Source organism: Bombina bombina, chromosome 4 (assembly GCF_027579735.1).
Source record: "Bombina bombina isolate aBomBom1 chromosome 4, aBomBom1.pri, whole genome shotgun sequence".
In the NCBI taxonomy this organism is placed as follows: Eukaryota; Metazoa; Chordata; class Amphibia; order Anura; family Bombinatoridae; genus Bombina; species Bombina bombina.
This window is the reverse complement of record NC_069502.1, coordinates 740,829,589-740,848,966: the sequence shown is the minus strand read 5'-3', so window position 1 is coordinate 740,848,966 and position 19,378 is coordinate 740,829,589. Positions and strand designations below refer to the sequence as shown.

General features: G+C 37.3%; 1 protein-coding gene across 1 annotated transcript in view; it reads right to left on the bottom strand.

Annotated features, from left to right (window-relative positions):
• Positions 1-19,378, bottom strand: part of IPCEF1 (interaction protein for cytohesin exchange factors 1) — a 326,897-nt gene that overhangs the window by 254,252 nt on the left and 53,267 nt on the right. The window contains exon 2 of the mRNA XM_053710985.1: positions 14,754-14,804. Within this exon, the coding sequence (XP_053566960.1) occupies positions 14,754-14,777 (24 nt within the window). The 5' untranslated portion in view covers positions 14,778-14,804. The remainder of the gene's footprint in view (positions 1-14,753; positions 14,805-19,378) is intronic.

Here is a 19,378-nt window from a genome sequence, read left to right as displayed (position 1 = left end):
AAGGAGCATGTTTTGCTTTCCAATTTGGTAAGATGAGGTTTCTTCCTAACAAAATAGTAGAGTTAAAGGGACACAACCCAAAAAAATTTTCTTTCGTGATTTAGATAGAGCATGCAATTTTAAGCAACTTTGTAATTAAACTCCTATTATGAAATTTTCTTCATTCTCTGGGTATCTTTATTTGAAAAGCAAGAATGTAAGTTTAGATGCCAGCCCATTTTTGGTGATCAACCTGGGTTGTCCTTGCTGATTGGTGGATAAATTCATCGACCAATAAAAAAACTGCTGTCCAGAGGTCTGAACCAAAAAAAAAAAAACTTAGATGCCTTCTTTTTCAAATAAAGATTGCAAGAGAATGAAGAAAAATTGATAATAGAAGTAAATTTGAAAGTTGCTTAACATTGCATGCTCTATCTGAATCACGAAAGAAAAAATGTGGGTACAGTGTCCCTTTAATCAATTTATAATTTATGTGTCTTTCTACTGGGCATAGGAAGAAAATGGTTTTCCTGTCAATTTGAAAATCCCTATCCAATGCCCTATTTAACCAAAAAATGATTTTATACCAATATTGTCTAATTTTAGGACAGAGCCAGAAACAATGTATTAAATCAGCCGGTGCAAAATTGCATCTGGAGCAGTTTGATTTGTTGCTTAGGGACCATTTACCAATTTGTGCTGGCGTTATATAAGCCCTGTTTAATAGTTTACACTGCGATTCTCTCCATGCCACACCATATAGGAAGATAAATTGACCAATTCAAAACTTTTTTTATATCATCCGTAGTCAAAGAGGGGAAATCTTTGACTCAGGATGTTATATAAAAAGGAAATAGAGTACATACCCTGCTTGTAAAGATTAATTGCCGGCCCTAAGTTACCCAGTTCCCAATTTCAGTCGGAATTCTTTATAATTTGGAAATTAAAATCATAGAAATGTCTTAATTGAAGATATGCAAAGAAACTATGACTATGGATCACAAATTTTTGTTTGAGGGTTACAAATGTTTTCATAGAATCTAAGCCTTCTTTCTTGACCTGGATTTGATTACTGATACCTTTATCAGACCAGTCTATAAACGCTGAAGAGTTCAAGCCGGGAAGGAATTCCGGATTCCCTCTTATCGGTAGAAATTTGGATAGCCTATAGTCAACCTGAATTTCCCGCATATATTTTTTCCAGGCAAGAATTGGACCTTTAAATATATACATTTTTAAGAAATGATCTGGAATTGAAGAGTTACTACAGTGAATTATAGCTTTTGGTGAGAGAGGCGCTGCGATCTTAGATTCAAGTTCTAAGTTAGATATATATTGCTTTTCAGTAATCCAATCCAGCACTACCTTCACCAAAACTGATAAGTTATAAGATTTTACATTAGATAAGGCTAAGATGGAGCCGAAAGATTTCATTTGAAGGCTGGGTTGATAAAGAGTATATATAACAGTGTATGGAGAAATAAGAGCTATGTATAAAGTTTTAAACACATAAGGTACTCAGTTATATGTATCCCCCTCTAGAATTTTGTCACCACTAAACCGATATGGGGAAGGGATATGTGTTGTATCTCCCCTCAGGGATTGCTGTCACCACTGGACGGAAACGTAAAAGGGGTATTGGATATGACCCACTCTGACTCACCGAGTGGGAAAGGGTGAGGGGAGATACCTTTCTTTCTGGACAAAAGTAAAGTAAGCAAACATTGGCATCGGGCTATGTTTACCACTATGTACCATATCAGTATGGAGTTTTTTCTCATAGTATAGCAAAAATAGCTTCCTGCTGCGCAGTAATATATATTAGAACCTGAATATTAAGGTGGCTACAGTACATTCATGGTAGATAACATCTTGGAACAAATAGAGTGACTCTAGTAAGCATAAATTGCCCGTGAGTTATAGCAGTGTAGGCATATGCTCTACAGTAGTGTAGATATAATGTGGATAATGGAGCATTAATAACCAAAACAGTCGACTGGAACCTTGTAAAAACATTTGTAGTATTTACCACACTATGTGTATTAGATTACCGATTGTCATGACTGTAATCAAATTATCATATAATTGTCCCTTATGGTGTCTAGGAACATGAACCCTAACGTCAGTGGAAATTTGCACCGCCTCGGCCGCAGGTAGTGCAATCCCTAGTATATATATATATATATATATATATATATATATATATATATATATATAAAAAAACTAAGATAAACATAAGGGTTCTTAGCCTATCAATCTAGCTTAGACTCATGTGGTTAACTGTAATTCACATCAGAGAATAATTCCGCTAGGACCTAGATTATGTTGGTTAAGTGTAGCTAGATGTAGGTAAATGGCTTCCTCTAGTTAAGTTAAGCTTCCTTAGTCGTTAAGGCAAAATATATAGTATAAATTTGAATTTCCCTAGATCATCTGGTAACACTATAGCCCTAATTCCTATTATAGCCATAAGGTAGCTTTTATATGACAATAAGGTTAAGTATGTAAATAATGAGGTCAGATGTATAGGTATTACATAGGTTAGGCAGCTGAGATTACTGGTATATCCACAATCTCCCATATTATGATGAGTATATATAACATGCAATAGGTAAACTCATTATTTAGACACAACTAGTAATAGTATAGCCAATAATAGTATCATTGAATATAACTGCATGTCTACAGCTGCACATATTCCCCTTCAGCTTGACATAAGATAAACACATAGAAATTGCTTTGTATACCCTCATACAGAAACATATGTTGTATACTGCCATACTTAGATAGCAGACGTAGGACAAGAAATTCTCAGTAAGCTTGAAATTCCCATATCGACTAACTTAGCAGAGCTGAACTATCAAGTGAAATCTTAGGCACATTTCCTATAACAATAAAATACATATCAAACCAATTCCTATATTACGTTATGAGCTATGCTATTATGTGAGACCAGATATGGTAATACATCTAGAAAGTATTAATAACTAAAACTATTGCGGTATAAACATTTAAAAACTGCAGGAGACAGATCTATATCAGCTAGTAAAAAAGAGAGCTGCACATAGTGTCCTTTCGGTTATATCCCCTCTCCTATCCCGACTGTCACCACAGTCCAGATAGCAGTCTCAGGGCCTTGTCGCTTGTATGAATGGATATAGCGTCTGCGTTTTGGAGCCATAATAGGTATCCATCTGTTCTCCAGACCTCTAATACTCTCCACTCCGATCACTCGTTCCGCCACAGATGTACCAACCAACAATGGTAAAACAGATAGCTGCAGTTTCTGCTTACTCTGTGTCTCGCGTCCTTTGGCACTATAAGAGGGCTCCTTTTCCAGCTCCACCTGTTGCTCATTAGCGGGGTGTTGAGGGCAGGCATGTTTGCTGATTGCCTGGATGAGCTCTCTCCTCAAACCTTCGAACATAGTATGCACGGCATTACAGAGATCCTCCATGGTTCAGAGTTAGCAGCTTGAAGTATCTGGGCTGTAATGTGCCACGCGGGTACAAAAGCAAGATGGGCGCTACCCAATGGATTCTATACCGACCAGTCCATTAACAAAGTATGCAGCTCGGCTGTCCCCTTAGCTTAGCGTGTAGGTTACACCGTTAGTCAGGTCAGCCTCGCCGGACTTCAAACTCAATTTTGGAGCTTTATTTGTTCAGCTAAGTGGCTATTTTTAATAGAAAAAGCAGTCTGGTGTCGTGGATGCCTTCTGTGCCGTGCTCTGGCAAGTGCTGTCGGTGCTGCAGACTCACCTCACATCTATGTCGCTAGCAGGCGACTCTGTGTCCACTCCGGAGCGGAGCCCCGACCCTCCGGAGTTCTAGAAGTAAGGTGAAGTTAGATGTTGAGCCTGTGTCCCTGCTGTAGGTTAACGATGTGGCAGATGTGTAGGTGTCTCTCCGGTCTTCTATCCGCTATTCTGCAGCACCTATTTTCACACCGGCACAATCCTTAGCATTAAGTAGCTGTTGCACACCAAGTGTGAGAGAATAATTTCAGCTTTCCCAGTGTTATATCTATTTTTATAAATTGTGGCCTCAGAGCCTTCTGAAAATGGGTCTGCTACGCTGGAATGCCGGCTCCGCCTATGAGCTGTCATTTTATTACATTTTTTAATATCTTTCAGGTGGATAATAAATGGCAAATTTTGTATTAGATATAGGAATTTAGGAAAAAGGATTGTTTTGATCAAAGCTATTCTAGCCGATAACGAAATTGGTAGCTGGATCCATCTTCTCAAATTTCTCTCCCTTATTTGCCAAACTATATGAGAATTTAAGTTGTACCATCTATCTTGATCTCTGCTTATTTTAATTCCCAGATAGTCAATTGTATTGACTATTAGCAGCTTGTATAAGATGTGTCTTAATTCTATCAGACATTAATATTTTATAGTCATTGTTAAGAAGGGAAATAGGTCTATAGGAAGTTATATTTTCAGGATCTCTATTTTTTTTAAGTATCAGAGTGATAGTAGAGGCATTAAAGTACTTTGAGTTAATTTTCTTCTCAATGAAATATTGATTAAACAAATTGACTAAAGTAGGGGCTATAGCTTCTTTTACCTCCCTTAGCAGCTTGTATATGAGTTAGAACTTCATCTGTAGAGATGGGAGTGTTTGGTTCTGCAAGATCTTGTGGTTTTAAGATAGGCGTGATGCATTTATTCCAAAATATCTCCATATTGTATATATTTATCTCATTATTAGCATATATTTTTTATAGTACTTAAAGAAGGATTCTCTAATTTCTTTCTGATCAACGATTCTCTGACCATTTACTGTATTTTACGTGCGTGAATAGGCACCCCCACTAGTAGTGCCGCGGGTGCCGGTGTGCGCATGCGAGCGCATAGCGGGAGTGCGCATCATGCCCCTGATACCGGATCAGCGCAGGGAGTGTCTAGAGCTCATTCCCCTATTAACTAACCTCCTTATTGGCTGCCTGGAAATTAAGCTTCCAGGTTGTCATGGTGATGGGGTTGTTCCTGGTCCCTGTAGGCCTTTATAAGCCCAGGCGCTTCCCTAGCTCAGTACTAGGTTATTCTGCCTTTTTTCCAGAGACCAAGCATTATTTCTCCTGTAATGTTTTTCCTGAATCATTTTTTCTTACAATTTTTGACTTCCTGGTTATTGACTTTGGCTTATACTTTTAACAACGTTTACCACCACCTGCCTTGACTACGGAATCGTCTGACCAAGCTTTATGTAAATTAATAATTAAAAGTCTGTGTCTCCTGCCTCTGGGTTTCAGGCCTTTAAAATTGGAGGATACATCCTCAAGGTGACTATATATATATATATATATATATATATATATGTGTGTGTGTGTATACAGGTATGTATATGTATATATATATATATATATATATAGTATACTGTGTATATATATATATATTATATATATATATATATATATATATGGATATATATTGTACCAAAATACCATCAGATATGTAGAAATATGTATTTATAGGTAGAACATATTCTACTATTTGAAGACCAATGGAATGTGAAATATTCATATGTTCATGTCTGGTTAGCGCACTTGAGAGTACGTAATCAGGTATATGCGCGAGGTAGGGTGTTTTTATTCCACTTTTTTTGCTCCATTGACTTTTTGGGGGGAATAGGTTATCGGGCATGCAATATTGTAAGTTCGGCTTTTTATGCGCGTTAGGTTAGGTTAAAACGTCAGTACCTGTTGAAACCGTTGCTCATAGGTTCAGACCCCAGCAGGGTCAGCTCAGCCTTTTATTCTTCTGGAGTTCAATAAACCAAATTCGAGAGAGAGTGCTAAAGAGATCTCTGGATCGTAAGAGGACACCGCTCCACTATACCACAGATACCGGGAGGGAGAACTAACCTATACACTGCGCGGCACTTACCTCATTAGATTGAGGTAACGGAGTGTAAGTATACTCCCAACGGGCTCGTTGTGGAACGTGAATACATTGTTATATTTGCCTAAACATTTGCATTACTCGCATCTACCTACAGCTATTGAAGTTTTCCACCAATATTGGACTTATACTTTGAACTTCATTGGGCTATTTTTGTTGTGATTTAAATCGATATTGTAACTGTCCGATCATTATTATTATTATTTTTATCACTACACATGGTATGCTTAGACTATTATAATATTTAAAGTACCAAGCGTAGTGACATCTGCTAATATTTAGGTTACTCCTGAAGCAGATGGCTGCATTTTGATATATATCTTTGTGTACTTAATTTGTCATACACAATCCAGTGGGAATTACACTAGTCATGTGGCTAGAACCACTATATTGTTAACTACATTCCAACATAGTTAATTGTGTATATTGTATACATTCATTTTAAGATTACCATTTGTTATCCAACTAAATAATAGCTTATAATAGTGGCACCAAATAATAACCATTATCCCCTTTTTCTAATCTACAGCATTTATATCATTTGGGGAGACCCAGACATATACATTAACCAGTTGTTTTATTCCAGCAAACTGGGTTTTTTAAACAACTTTAAAACAGACCCCCATATTTAGGGTCTCACTTTTTGAGTGTTGCGGCCATCTTGAATATTCCTTATACCCCTTTTTTCCCCTACTTCATTACACATGTATATGTATAGATATATATATATATATATATATATATATACTGTATATATATATATATAGTATATATATATGGATATCATATTGTACCAAAATACCATCAGATATGTAGAAATATGTATTTATAGGTAGAACATATTCTACTATTTGAAGACCAATGGAATGTGAAATATTCATATGTTCATGTCTGGTTAGCGCACTTGAGAGTACGTAATCAGGTATATGCGCGAGTAGGGTGTTTTTTATTCCACTTTTTTTGCTCTATTGACTTTTTGGGGGGAATAGGTTATCGGGCATGCAATATTGTAAGTTCAGCTTTTTATGCGCGTTAGGTTAGGGCACGAGTGAAAAACTGTTTACTTTTACCTTGTAATAGAGCCTGACGCGCACAAAAAGCTACTTCTAGCGCAGTAGTAATGAAAGTGCATCACAAATGTATTCATTTACAAACACTTAGGCCTAGATTTGGAGTTCGGCGGTAAAAGGGCTGTTAACGCTCCGCAGCTTTTTTCTGGCCGCACCATAAAATTAACTCCTGGTATCGAGAGTTCAAACAAATGCTGCGTTAGGCTCCAAAAAAGGAGCGTAGAGCATTTTTACCGCACAAGCAACTCTCGATACCAGAGTTGCTTACGGACGTGGCCGGCCTCAAAAACGTGCTCGTGCACGATTCCCCCATAAGGAAACAATGGGGCTGTTTTGAGCTGAAAAAAAACCTAAACACCTGCAAAAAAGCAGCGTTCAGCTCCTAACGGCAGCCCCATTGTTTGCTATGGGAAAACACTTGCCTACGTCTGCACCTAACACTCTAACATGTACCCCGAGTCTAAACACCCCTAACCTTACACTTATTAACCCCTAATCTGCCGCCCCCGCTATCGCTGACCCCTGCATATTTTTTTAAACCTCCTAATCTGGCCGCTCCGTAAACCGCCGCCACCTACGTTATCCCTATGTACCCCCTAATCTGCTACCCCTAACACCGGCCGACCCCCGTAAATATATTTATTAACTCCCTAACCTAGGCCCCCCACAACGTCGCCGACACCCTGCCTACACTTATTAACCCCTAATCTGCCGAGCGGAACCTGAGCGCTACTATAATAAAGTATTTAACCCCTAATCCGCCTCACTAACCCTTCATAAATAGTATTAACCCTAATCTGCCCTCCTAACATCGCCGACACCTAACTTCAATTATTAACCCTCTATCTTCCGATCGAGCTCACCGCTATTCTAATAAATGGATTAAACCCTAAAGCTAAGTCTAACCCTAACACTAACACCCCCCTAAGTTAAATATAATATTCTATCTTACGAAATAAATTAACCTCCTATTAAATAACTTATTCCTATTTAAAGCTAAATACTTACCTGTAAAATAAATCCTAATATAGCTACAATATAAATTATAATTATATTATAGCTATTTTAGGATTAATATTTATTTTACAGGCAACTTTGTAATTATTTTAACCAGGTACAAATAGCTATTAAATAGTTAAGAACTATTTAATAGTTACCTAGTTAAAATAATAACAAATATTACCTGTAAAATAAATCCTAACCTAAGTTATAATTAAAACCAAACACTACCCTATCAATAAAATAATTAAATAAACTACCTACAATTACCTACATTTAACCTAACACTAACACTATCAATAAATTAATTAAACACAATTCCTACAAATAAATACAATTAAATAAGACTAGCTAAAGGTACAAAAAATAAAAAAGAACTAAGTTACAGAAAATAAAAAAAAATATTTACAAACATAAGAAAAATATTACAACAATTTTAAACTAATTACACCTACTCTAAGCCCCCTAATAAAATAACAAAGCCCCCCCAAAATAAAAAATGCCCTACCCTATTCTAAATTAAAAAAGTTACAAGCTCTTTACCTTACCAGCCCTGAACAGGGGCCCTTTGGCGGGGCATGCCCCAAGAATTTCAGCTCTTTTGCCTGTAAAAAAAAACATACAATACCCCCCCCCAACATTACAACCCACCACCCACATACCCCCTAATCTAACCCAAACCCCCCTTAAATAAACCTAACACTAAGCCCCTGAAGATCTTCCTACCTTGTCTTCACCATCCAGGTTATCACCGTTCCGTCCTGGCTCCAAGATCTTCATGCCAACCCCAAGCGGGGGGTTGGCGATCCATAATCCGGTCCAGAAGAGGCTCCAAAGTCTTCCTCCTACCGGGCAAGAAGAGGACATCCGGACCGGCAAACATCTTCTCCAAGCGGCATCTTCGATCTTCTTCCATCCGGAGCGAAGCGGCAGGATCCTGAAGACCTCCAGCGCGGAACATCCATCCGACCGACGACTGAACGACGAATGACTGTTCCTTTAAGGGACGTCATCCAAGATGGCGTCCCTCGAATTCCGATTGGCTGATAGGATTCTATCAGCCAATCGGAAAGTTCAATCCGATTGGCTGATCCAATCAGCCAATCAGATTGAGCTCGCATTCTATTGGCTGTCCTGATCATCCAATAGAAGTGTCGAGCTCAATCTGATTGGCTGATTGGATCGGCCAATCGGATTGAACTAGATTCTGATTGGCTGATTCCATCAGCCAATCAGAAAATACCTACCTTAATTCCGATTGACCCTTAAAGGAACAGTCATTTCGTCGTTCAGTCGTCGGTCCGGATGGATGTTTCCGCGCTGGAGGTCTTCAGGATCCTGCCGCTTCGCTCCGGATGGAAGAAGATCGGAAGATGCCGCTTTGGAGAAGATGTTTGCCGGTCCGGATGTCCTCTTCTTGGCCGGGATAGGAGGAGACTTTGGAGCCTCTTCCTGGACCGGATTATGGATCGCCAACCCCCGCTTGGGTTGGATGAAGATCTTGGAGCCAGGACGGATCGGTGATACCTGGATGGTGAAGAACAAGGTAGGAAGATCTTCAGGGGGCTTAGTGTTAGGTTTATTTAAGGGGGGTTTGGGTTAGATTAGGGGTATGTGGGTGGTGGGTTGTAGATGGGTTTGGGGGGGGGGGGTATTGTATGTTTTTTTTTACAGGCAAAAGTAGCTGAAATTCTTGGGGCATGCCCCGCAAAGGGCCCTGTTCAGGGCTGGGTAAGGTAAAAGAGCTTGTAACTTTTTTAATTTAGAATAGGGTAGGGAATTTTTTATTTTGGGGGGGCTTTGTTATTTTATTAGGGGGCTTAGAGTAGGGTGTAATTAGTGTAAAATTGTTGTAATATTTTTCTTATGTTTGTAAATATTTTTTTATTTTCTGTAACTTAGTTCTTTTTTATTTTTTGTACTTTAGCTAGTTTTATTTTAATTGTATTTAGTTGTTGGAATTTGTGTTTAATTAATTTATTGATAGTGTGAGTGTTAGGTTAATTGTTAGGTATTTGTAGGTAGTAGTTTATTTAATTATTTTATTGATAGGGTAGTGTTAGGTTTAATTATAACTTAGGTTAGGATTTATTTATACAGGTAATAAATTTGTTATTATTTTAACTAGGTAACTATTAAATAGTTCTTAACTATTTAATAGCTATTTACCTGGTTAAAATAATAACAAAGTTTACCGTAAAATAAATAATAATCCTAAAATAGCTATAATATAATTATAATTATATTGTAGCTATATTATGATTTATTTTTACAGGTAAGTATTTAGCTTTAAATAGAATAATTTATTTAATAAGAGTTAATCTTATTTTGTTAGATAAAAATTATATTTAACTTAGGGGGGTGTTAGTGTTAGGGTTAGACTTAGCTTTAGGGGTTAATACATTTATTAGAATAGCGGTGATGCTCCGGTCGGCAGATTAGGTGGGTTAATAATTGAAGTTAGGTTGTCGGCGATGTTAGGGAGGGCAGATTAGGGGTTAATACAATTTATGATAGGGTTAGGTTGTGAGGCGGATTAGGGGTTAATAACTTTTATTATAGTAGCGCTCAGGTCCGCTCGGCAGATTAGGAGTTAATAAGTGTAGGCAGGTGTCGGCGACGTTGAGGGGGGCAGATTAGGGGTTAATAAATATAATATAGGGGTCGGCGATGTTAGGGCAGCAGATTATGGGGTACATAGGGATAACGTAGGGTGGCGGCGATTTTGCGGTCGAAGATAGGGGTTAATTATTTTAAGTAGCTGGCGGGCGACGTTGTGGGGGGGCAAATTAGGGTTAATAAATGTAATACAGGGGTCGGCGGGGGTTAGGGGCAGCAGATTAGGGGTACATAAGTATAAACGTAGGTGGCGGTCGGCAGATTAGGGTGTTAAAAATTTTAATCGAGTGGCGGGGCGGTGTGTGGAGGGGGACCTCGGTTTAGGGGTACATAGGTAGTTTATGGGTGTTAGTGTACTTTAGGGTACAGTAGTTAAGAGCTTTATAAACCGGCGGTTAGCCAGAAAGCTCTTAACCTCCTGCTATTTTCAGGCGGCTGGAATCTTGTCGTTAGAGCTCTAACGCTCTCTTCAGAAACGACTCTAAATACCAGCGTTAGAAAGATCCCATTGAAAATATTAGGCTACGCAAATGGCGTAGGGGGATCTGCGGTATGGAAAAGTCGCGGCTGAAAAGTGAGCGTTAGACCCTTTAAACACTGACTCCAAATACCAGCGGGCGGCCAAAACCAGCGTTAGGAGCCTCTAACGCTGGTTTTGACGGCTACCGCCGAACTTCCAAATCTAGGCCTTAAACATTTCTAAGTAGGGGAAAACAACATTTTAATATCCCTTTAATGAAAGCAAATGGAATATACAATTATATAAAATATGAATGTTTGTTAACTAACAGTGGGTTAAGTAATTTCTAGCAATCATGAAAAAATATTTTTTTTTTATACTTTTGTAGGCATTCTTACATGAATGAAAAACATAATTGTGTGGCTAAACTGCATGTTCTAGTTTAGTTGACCTTCAAAATAGGCTGTCAGCGAATTACAGCTGACAGCAGTAAATAATTGTTCTTCAACGCCTTTCTCTTAATATAACTGCAATATTTAACAGGATGGTGTAGACATTCTTAATGTATTGCGATGAACAATTCAGGGACATCAGCAACCAGTACAGTTATTAACTGTTTTCAGTAGTAGAATTAGGGCAAAAAAGTGTACGATTTTTATGTAAACATATAGATTGTGATGGCAGATAAACGAGAGAAGAATCCCAACCAGTCTAACCCATAGTTCTACTATTTGGATGTGTGGGCTCAATAGACTTGTGTAATATGCCAGACATATACAATTTCCTTATTTTAATATTTATATGAAAAGAAATCATAGTCACTGATAACAGAATTTTTTTCATATTATGTACCTGTTCTTATCCTTTTCAATGTCACAGGATATTATATCTTAAAACATCTTAAGAAGAACACTCAATCCAAAATTGTTCTTTAATAATTCAGATAGAACATTCATTTGTAAACAACTTTCAAGTTTATTTCTATTATCAATTTTTGCTTCATTCTCTTGATATCCTTTCTTGAAGAAGCAGCAATGCACCACTGGAAACTACTGAATACATCAGTAAGCCAATTACAAGAGGCACATATGTGCATACACACCAATCAGCAGCTAACTCACAGCTCCTGAGCTAGGTATCCTTTTTCAACAAAGTGAACAAAGCAAATTAGATCAAATAAGTCTATTGTTTAAAAATTGTGTGATCTATCTGAATAACAAAATAAAATTTGGGGAATTCATGTCCCTTAATGGGACAGTATACTGAAAAATTGGTTTTTCACATAATGTGTTTACAAGTAGCTTTTTTTTTACCAAACTGCAGAGAAAAAATGTATGAAAAATAGCTTTTTATGTTTTTTTTGTGTATATTAAAGCTCTGATTTTGTGTTTTGAAGCCACAACCTAATAAAATGGGTTGAGCTTGTAGTTATAATCAGATCTCATTACTGTATCACACTGTATACATATACCTGCTTCTTTATCTTGTATCTTTCCATAAAACAATTACCAGTACTTGGAGAGAACAATGGAAAATCAACATTGTATTACCTTATCTCTGCTATATCCCACTTGGAGTGTAGTTTCTTCTGCTGGCTGTGTTTACAAAGCTTATCTATAGCTGGGACCTGCGGCCACAAACTTTCAGAATAGGTGGGGATACCACATGCTAAATCAACAATTTCAAATGCCAATATAAGGGTAAAGGAGCTACTTGTAAACAATTTAATACACTCCAGCAGGTAAAGTGGATCATTGGGAACAAATTAAAGGGGAGAAGTTTTTTGAGTAAACTGTCCCTTTAAGCAAAAGAGGAAGTCAAAGAGGAAGTGGTTGGCAAGTAATGCAAAGTGTCGAATACTCAAATACAGGATAAAAACTGTTTATAATTAAATTATGTTCTTTACCCTGTTTCTACAAAAAAGGTGGGAATTATCTCAAACACATAATTCACAACAATTTGTAAGAGAAAATAATAAAAAATTGAAGATGGAAAAGAAACAAAAACAGCAACCACTAAGGCAATGGAGTGAATTTACCATAGGTCAAGCAGACATGATTCGTTCTAGCGAATCATGTCCGCTCATCCTCGCTAAATGTCGACAGCATACATTGTCTGCATTTTACATTGCACAAGCATTTCTAGTGAAATGATTGTGCAATGTCACCCCCTGCTCACTGGTGAGCCTGAAACGATGGGCCTAGAAAGCGGCATTCGCTGCTTAATAAATTTACCCCAATAACTTCTGTTTCTGAAAAAGTAACAGATAAGAAATTGAATGACTATATTTAAGAGTTAAATGTTATAGTGTTCAGTCACAATTATCATTAGCAAAATTCCTTGTTGTTCTATGTCATTTACAACTTAATTTTGAAGCTAAGAGGAACTGCAGCTGCGCCTCATGGCCAGATTTCTTACTGCCTCATAAGTGATTTACCTCACAAGCAAGCAAACGCGTAATGGAATACATGCTTAGAAGGTTGATAATGAGTAGCAAAACTTGTCATCACAAATACAAAAATAAACATAAAGGGTCAATTTCCCATACATTTAATACTCTGCAACTGGAAACACATTATGGTGAAACAAATTTTACAGTACAGTGTTCCTTTAACTCTTTTGATTCTGATGCCTGAGGATATGTATTAAAAAAAAATGATACAACAGTGACATCCATAAATAAAAGCTCTGTTGCTTGCTTTGTTGTTAATTAAAGGGACATTATACACTCATTTTTTCTTTGCATAAATGTTTTGTAGATGATCTATTTATATAGCCCATTAAGTTTTTTTTAAAAAAAAATGTTTAGTTTTGCTTATTTTTAAATAACATTGCTCAGATTTTCAGACTCCTAACCAAGCCCCAAAGTTTTATGTGAGTACTGATGTGTACCTTCTCCAGCTTGCTCCTGTTTGTGTAAAGGGTCTTTTCATATGCAAAAGAAGGGGGAGGGGGGAAAAGTGTCTTATTTCCCACTTGCAGTGGGCTTTCCAGCTACCTTTTCAACAAAGCTAAACTGAAAGCTTCTAAGTAAGTTTTTAAACAGTTTTATACTGGATTTTTATATCAGTATCTGTGCATCTTATTCTTTATAGTAGTGCCTATTACATGCAGTTGTATGAAAATGAGTGTATACTGTCCCTTTAAGCTTCTGGATGATTAGGTTAGCTAAATAAACGTTTGTGTTTCAGTATTACCTGGAAAAATTCAAAAACATTACTGAAAAAAATACAGAATTGTATCTATGTTTTTTTAGTTCGATTTATATTTTTAATTTATATTCAGCCCTTTTCCTTTTTGTAGCCCAGAATAATATCATTAGGACTCATAATATTCATACCTAGTGAACCTAGAGACGTTAAAAGGACATTAATTACTAAATACATTCTAGGCACCTCCCTTTCATTATGGGCACTGCCAATTGGAACCTTGTTTCCTCTGCAGGTATCTGAAAGAGAGTTTCTGCACTTATGCAAATATATCAGCTCTAGAATGCAGTGAAAACTAGATTTCAACATGGCGGCATGCATGACTAGAAAGAGGAGGAAGATATCTTCAAAACTATTCTTATAAAATGAATTTAGTGATTGACACTTTAATGAATCTAGGTTTTATCTTGGATAAAATGGTAACATATTATTTTGCTATATTGGTTTTTTTTACAAAGACATAAAGTAAATATAATTCTGAATCATACTAACAAAATGATACTCACTCCTTCATTGCCATCAGAAGCCATTCGTATTTTTCTGGTATATATGTTAACCTGCAATAAAATAGAAAACAACAAAAGCATAGCATTAGTTTTCTCAGTTCTAATATCATATTTTTCCAATTTAGCCACACATTTTTTAACATGATGGTGTAACCAAATCTATGAGCGTTAGTCCAATTAAATATACATTTTATTTTTTGTAAAGTGTTTGCTATATCAGTCTTTGTTATAGTAGTTCATTCTTAAAATAGGTCAGCCCATTCCCAATTGACATATTATTTTGATTTATCAATTTCTTTAATCCAGTAGACAATGGCAAGATCTCAATCAATTCACAATAATTTGCAGTGAGGCCAGGCCCAGTATATACCAACAGCATACAAACAAGCACAATCCTGGGGCAAAAAAGTAACCAGTGCCTCATTGCTACAAGGTTCAAAGAACTGCAGTTCTCATTGCTTTTAAAAGATAACACATAAAGGCATTGTGAGGCGCACACAAACTTCTTTAGAACCTGAACCATCCACTATAGCCTTGTAAACTCCTTGATCTAGTGTAAAGTTCTTACACCATATTTGAGTTAGCATCTTACACAATTAAAACACAATCATTGAGGTAAAGGGATATGAAACCCAATATAGAGCAAACAATTAAAAAAAAAAAAGTTTTGAATTTGCTTCTATTACCAAATTTACTTTAACACATGCACGCTACTTACCTGTGTATGCTCTTCAATAAAGATGTAATGAGAATGCAGAAAATTAGTTTTTAAAATTGTAAGCTCTGTTCAAATCACAAAATAATTTTTTTTTGGCTTTCATGTCCCTTCTATGGGGCCGATTTATCAAAGTGCAGCGGATCATGTCTGCCGCACATCGATAAATTCCAACAGCATACGATATCGGCATTTTATCATTGGCACCAGCATTTCTAGTGAAATGCTTATGCAATGCCGCCCCCTGCAGATTCGCGGCCGCTAGCAGGGGGTGTCAATTAACTTGATCGTATGCGATTGGGCGATTGCTGTCCGCCGCCTCAGAGGTAGCAGACAAGTTAAGGAGCAGCGGTCTTAAGACTTTTTCTGGCGTTTCTCTGGCGAGTCTGAAGTTATGCGTGGAAACAGGTGTATACGGCCCCATTCGGGCCATGATAAATCGGCCCCCCAGGTCCCTTTAAGAGAATCCTCTGATTCCCTCCTGATATTCCCAAAGTAAAAACCATAACTATCCGAACTATAATGTGCACTTGTCTTGTGCCACAATTAACCAGTTACTTACTATAAACCCTATCTATGACCTTCCCCACCACAACATTATAACTGCAGCCTTAAAGCGGACATGATACACTGCAGCAAATCTGTCCACCAGGCATTGTTAAATCTCCCCCTAAAATCTGATTTATTAAAATTATAATAGTTATAATAATTCATTTCTGAACGACATCAACCTACAAAAGTGGTGGTTTTGCATAATGAATCAAAAAGTGATGACAATATAATAAAACACATGAACCTGGCGTCAGAAAGATCTCTTTCCTTTTCAATCATTACACCTAGGGGTCAATTTATTATTGGCCGAATGGGTCAATTCACCCTGTTTCCGCACGAGACTTCAAGCTTCCGGAAACAGGAGTTAAGAAGCAGCTGTCTATAGGACCTCTGCTCCTTAACTCATTACGCCACCTCTGAGGCGGCGTACAGCAATCCGCCCGTTCCTAAACGATCGGGACTGATTGACACCCCCCTGCTAGTGGTGATTGGCCGCGAATCTGCAGGGGGGCGGTATAGCACAGAGCAGTTCACTAGAAACTGCTTGAGCAATGCTGAATACGAACGGCGTATGCTGTCCGCATTGCAGAGATGTCTGGCAGACTGATACGCTACAGCGTATCATGTCTGCTAGACTTTAATAAATTGACCCCTAGACTGATACTAGCATGCCCTAACAGGTAAATGTATCAAGCTGTTTATGAACCTGTCCACCTGCAATTCACTTGGCAAAATTTAAGACTGCAGAAGAGCTCTGTTGTTCAGTCTAGCCCACTGCTCTTGGAGAAACAATTTGTATGAGAGCAGAGCCTGTCAATCACCCCAATCAAGTGAGTTTGACATTTTATATCTGCCACCTAGGATAAGAAACAGAGATTGTGTCTTGCATTTGTGGTTGCAGACTCACTATTGCAAGCCCTGAACTGCAAGTTCTCAAAACTGCAAATGCATCTTGATAACATTTTCAGGACCTACATAAGATCACATTAACTTGAAATGAGCACCTGCAGGTTTTGGCAAAGGTACCAGTATAATTAGGGTGACCATATTGCCGCTTTAAAGAAGGGACAACTATGAAAAAATACATGTCAGGGCTGTTTCCAAGGGCTGTTTAAAGAAATGTTTTGTATAAGAGCCCTGACATATGTATTTTTCATATGTGTCCTATTTTAAAGCGGCAATATGGTCACCCTAAGTATAATTTACACTTATTTTGGACAAGTGTCACTGTATATTGACTATAATAAACATTTATACATGTATTAACACAACACACTATATAATAATGCAAAGTGTCTATACACTAATAAAAATGCTGCACTGTATAATTCAATGCAGAGTAGTTATATACTGATAACATATATGCTGCAATGCAGAATGATGTTTGAGGGTTCTACACTAAAAAACAGAACAGGTTGCCCTGTATAATGATTGATGGGTGCCTATTACACTGATGGAGAGCACCCTGTGATGCTCAAATATTTATACACTGAAAATCAACACATTGCACTGTATTATTGTAACCAAGTATTAATACACTAAAATAGGGCATGTGCTGAAATTATGGCCATCTATACATTTTACTCTGATGATAGATATGTGGTACTAGCAAAATAATGACTTTCAATAGACAGATTTTACATATAGATAGATAGATGAAGATAGAGAGATAGATAGACCCAATATATTGTGTAGAGAGAAAGTGCATCTGATATCTTGCAGGTATATCAAAAGTTTGGAGGACTGTAGGATTATCACTGCTCCTACAAATACCCATCAGCCCCAGGAATACCCATAAGGCTGTGGATGGAGGCGAATTCCCTCTGCTATCACACTGGCTCCACCAACTTTTATGAAGGCTGCTAAAGTTTTGCAGGAGAATTCAGGGGCAGTGCAGTGAGATATTTCAGCCAGATGCTTCTAGCTGTTGTGGCTAACCTGTACTCTTTGCCTCTCGTATGTTTCAGGGAACCACCTCCCGTTCTAACTATTATGTCACCACATATGTCCCCTACTATGAAGCCTAAGCTAAGCAGCAAAAAAAAAATATATATACACATTTAAAAAAAATGATGCCCCCTACAGGAGTGCCTTTAAGCGGTTCGCCTAGTCTGCCTCTATTGTAGCACCGACCCTAGCACTGGGAGGATCAAATAAGGTGGTTGATGTGCTGGTTATGTAGAGGTTGCTAAATTGAGTGTGCTGAGGATTTTAGAGGTAGTGTATTGGGGTTAGGTAGCAGTGCTGGGCAAGGGATACTAATGATAGGTTTAAATGCAGTAGGTAGAGTTCATTAATATGGTTAACCCCATAATTACCACAGCACTTTTCCATTTTCTGTCCGTTTGGGGACCAAGGCTATTTTTACATTTCTGCTGTGTTGTGTTTAGCTGTAATTTTCCTCTTACTCATTTACGGTACCCACACATATTATATACCAGTTTTTCTCGCCATTAAAATGGACTTTCTAAAGATACCATTATTTTCATCATATCTTATAGATTTTACTATAAAAAAAAATTATAAAATATGAGGAAAAAATGTAAAAAAAAACACACTTTTCTAACTTTGACCCCCAAAATCTGTTACACATCTACAACCACCAAAAAACACCCATGCTAAAATAGTTTCTAAATTTTTGTCCTGAGTTTAGAAATACCCAATGTTTTACATGTTTCTTTGCTTTTTTTGTAAGTTATAGGGCCATAAATACAAGTAGCAGTTTGCTATTTCCAAACCATTATTTTTCAAAATTAGCGCTAGTTACATTAGAACACTAATATCTTTCAGGAATCTCTGAATATCCATTGACATGTATATATTTCTTTTTAGTAGACATCCCAAGTATTCATCTAGGCCCATTTTGGTATATTTCATGCCACCATTTCACCGCCAAATGCGATTAAATACAAAAAATCGTTCACTTTTTTACAAATTTTTTCACAAACTTTTGGTTTCTCACTGAATTATATACAAACAGCGTGTGCAATTATGGCTTAAATTTGTTGTAAATTCTTCTCTGGATCCCCTTTGTTCATAAATAGCAGACATATATGGCTTTGGCGTTGGCTTTTTAGTAATTAGAAGGCTGCTAAATGCCACTGCGCACTACTCGTGTATTATGCCCCAGCAGTGAAGGGGGTTAATTATGGAGCATGTAGGAGCTTTTAGGGATACTTTTTAGCTTTAGTGTAGTGTAGTAGACAACCCCAAGTATTGATCTAGGCCAATTTTGGTATATTTCATGCCACCATTTCACCGCCATAATGCGATCAAATAAAATAAAACGTTAAATTTTTCACATTTTTAGGTTTGCTCACTGAAATCATTTACAAACAGCTTGTGCAATTATGGCACA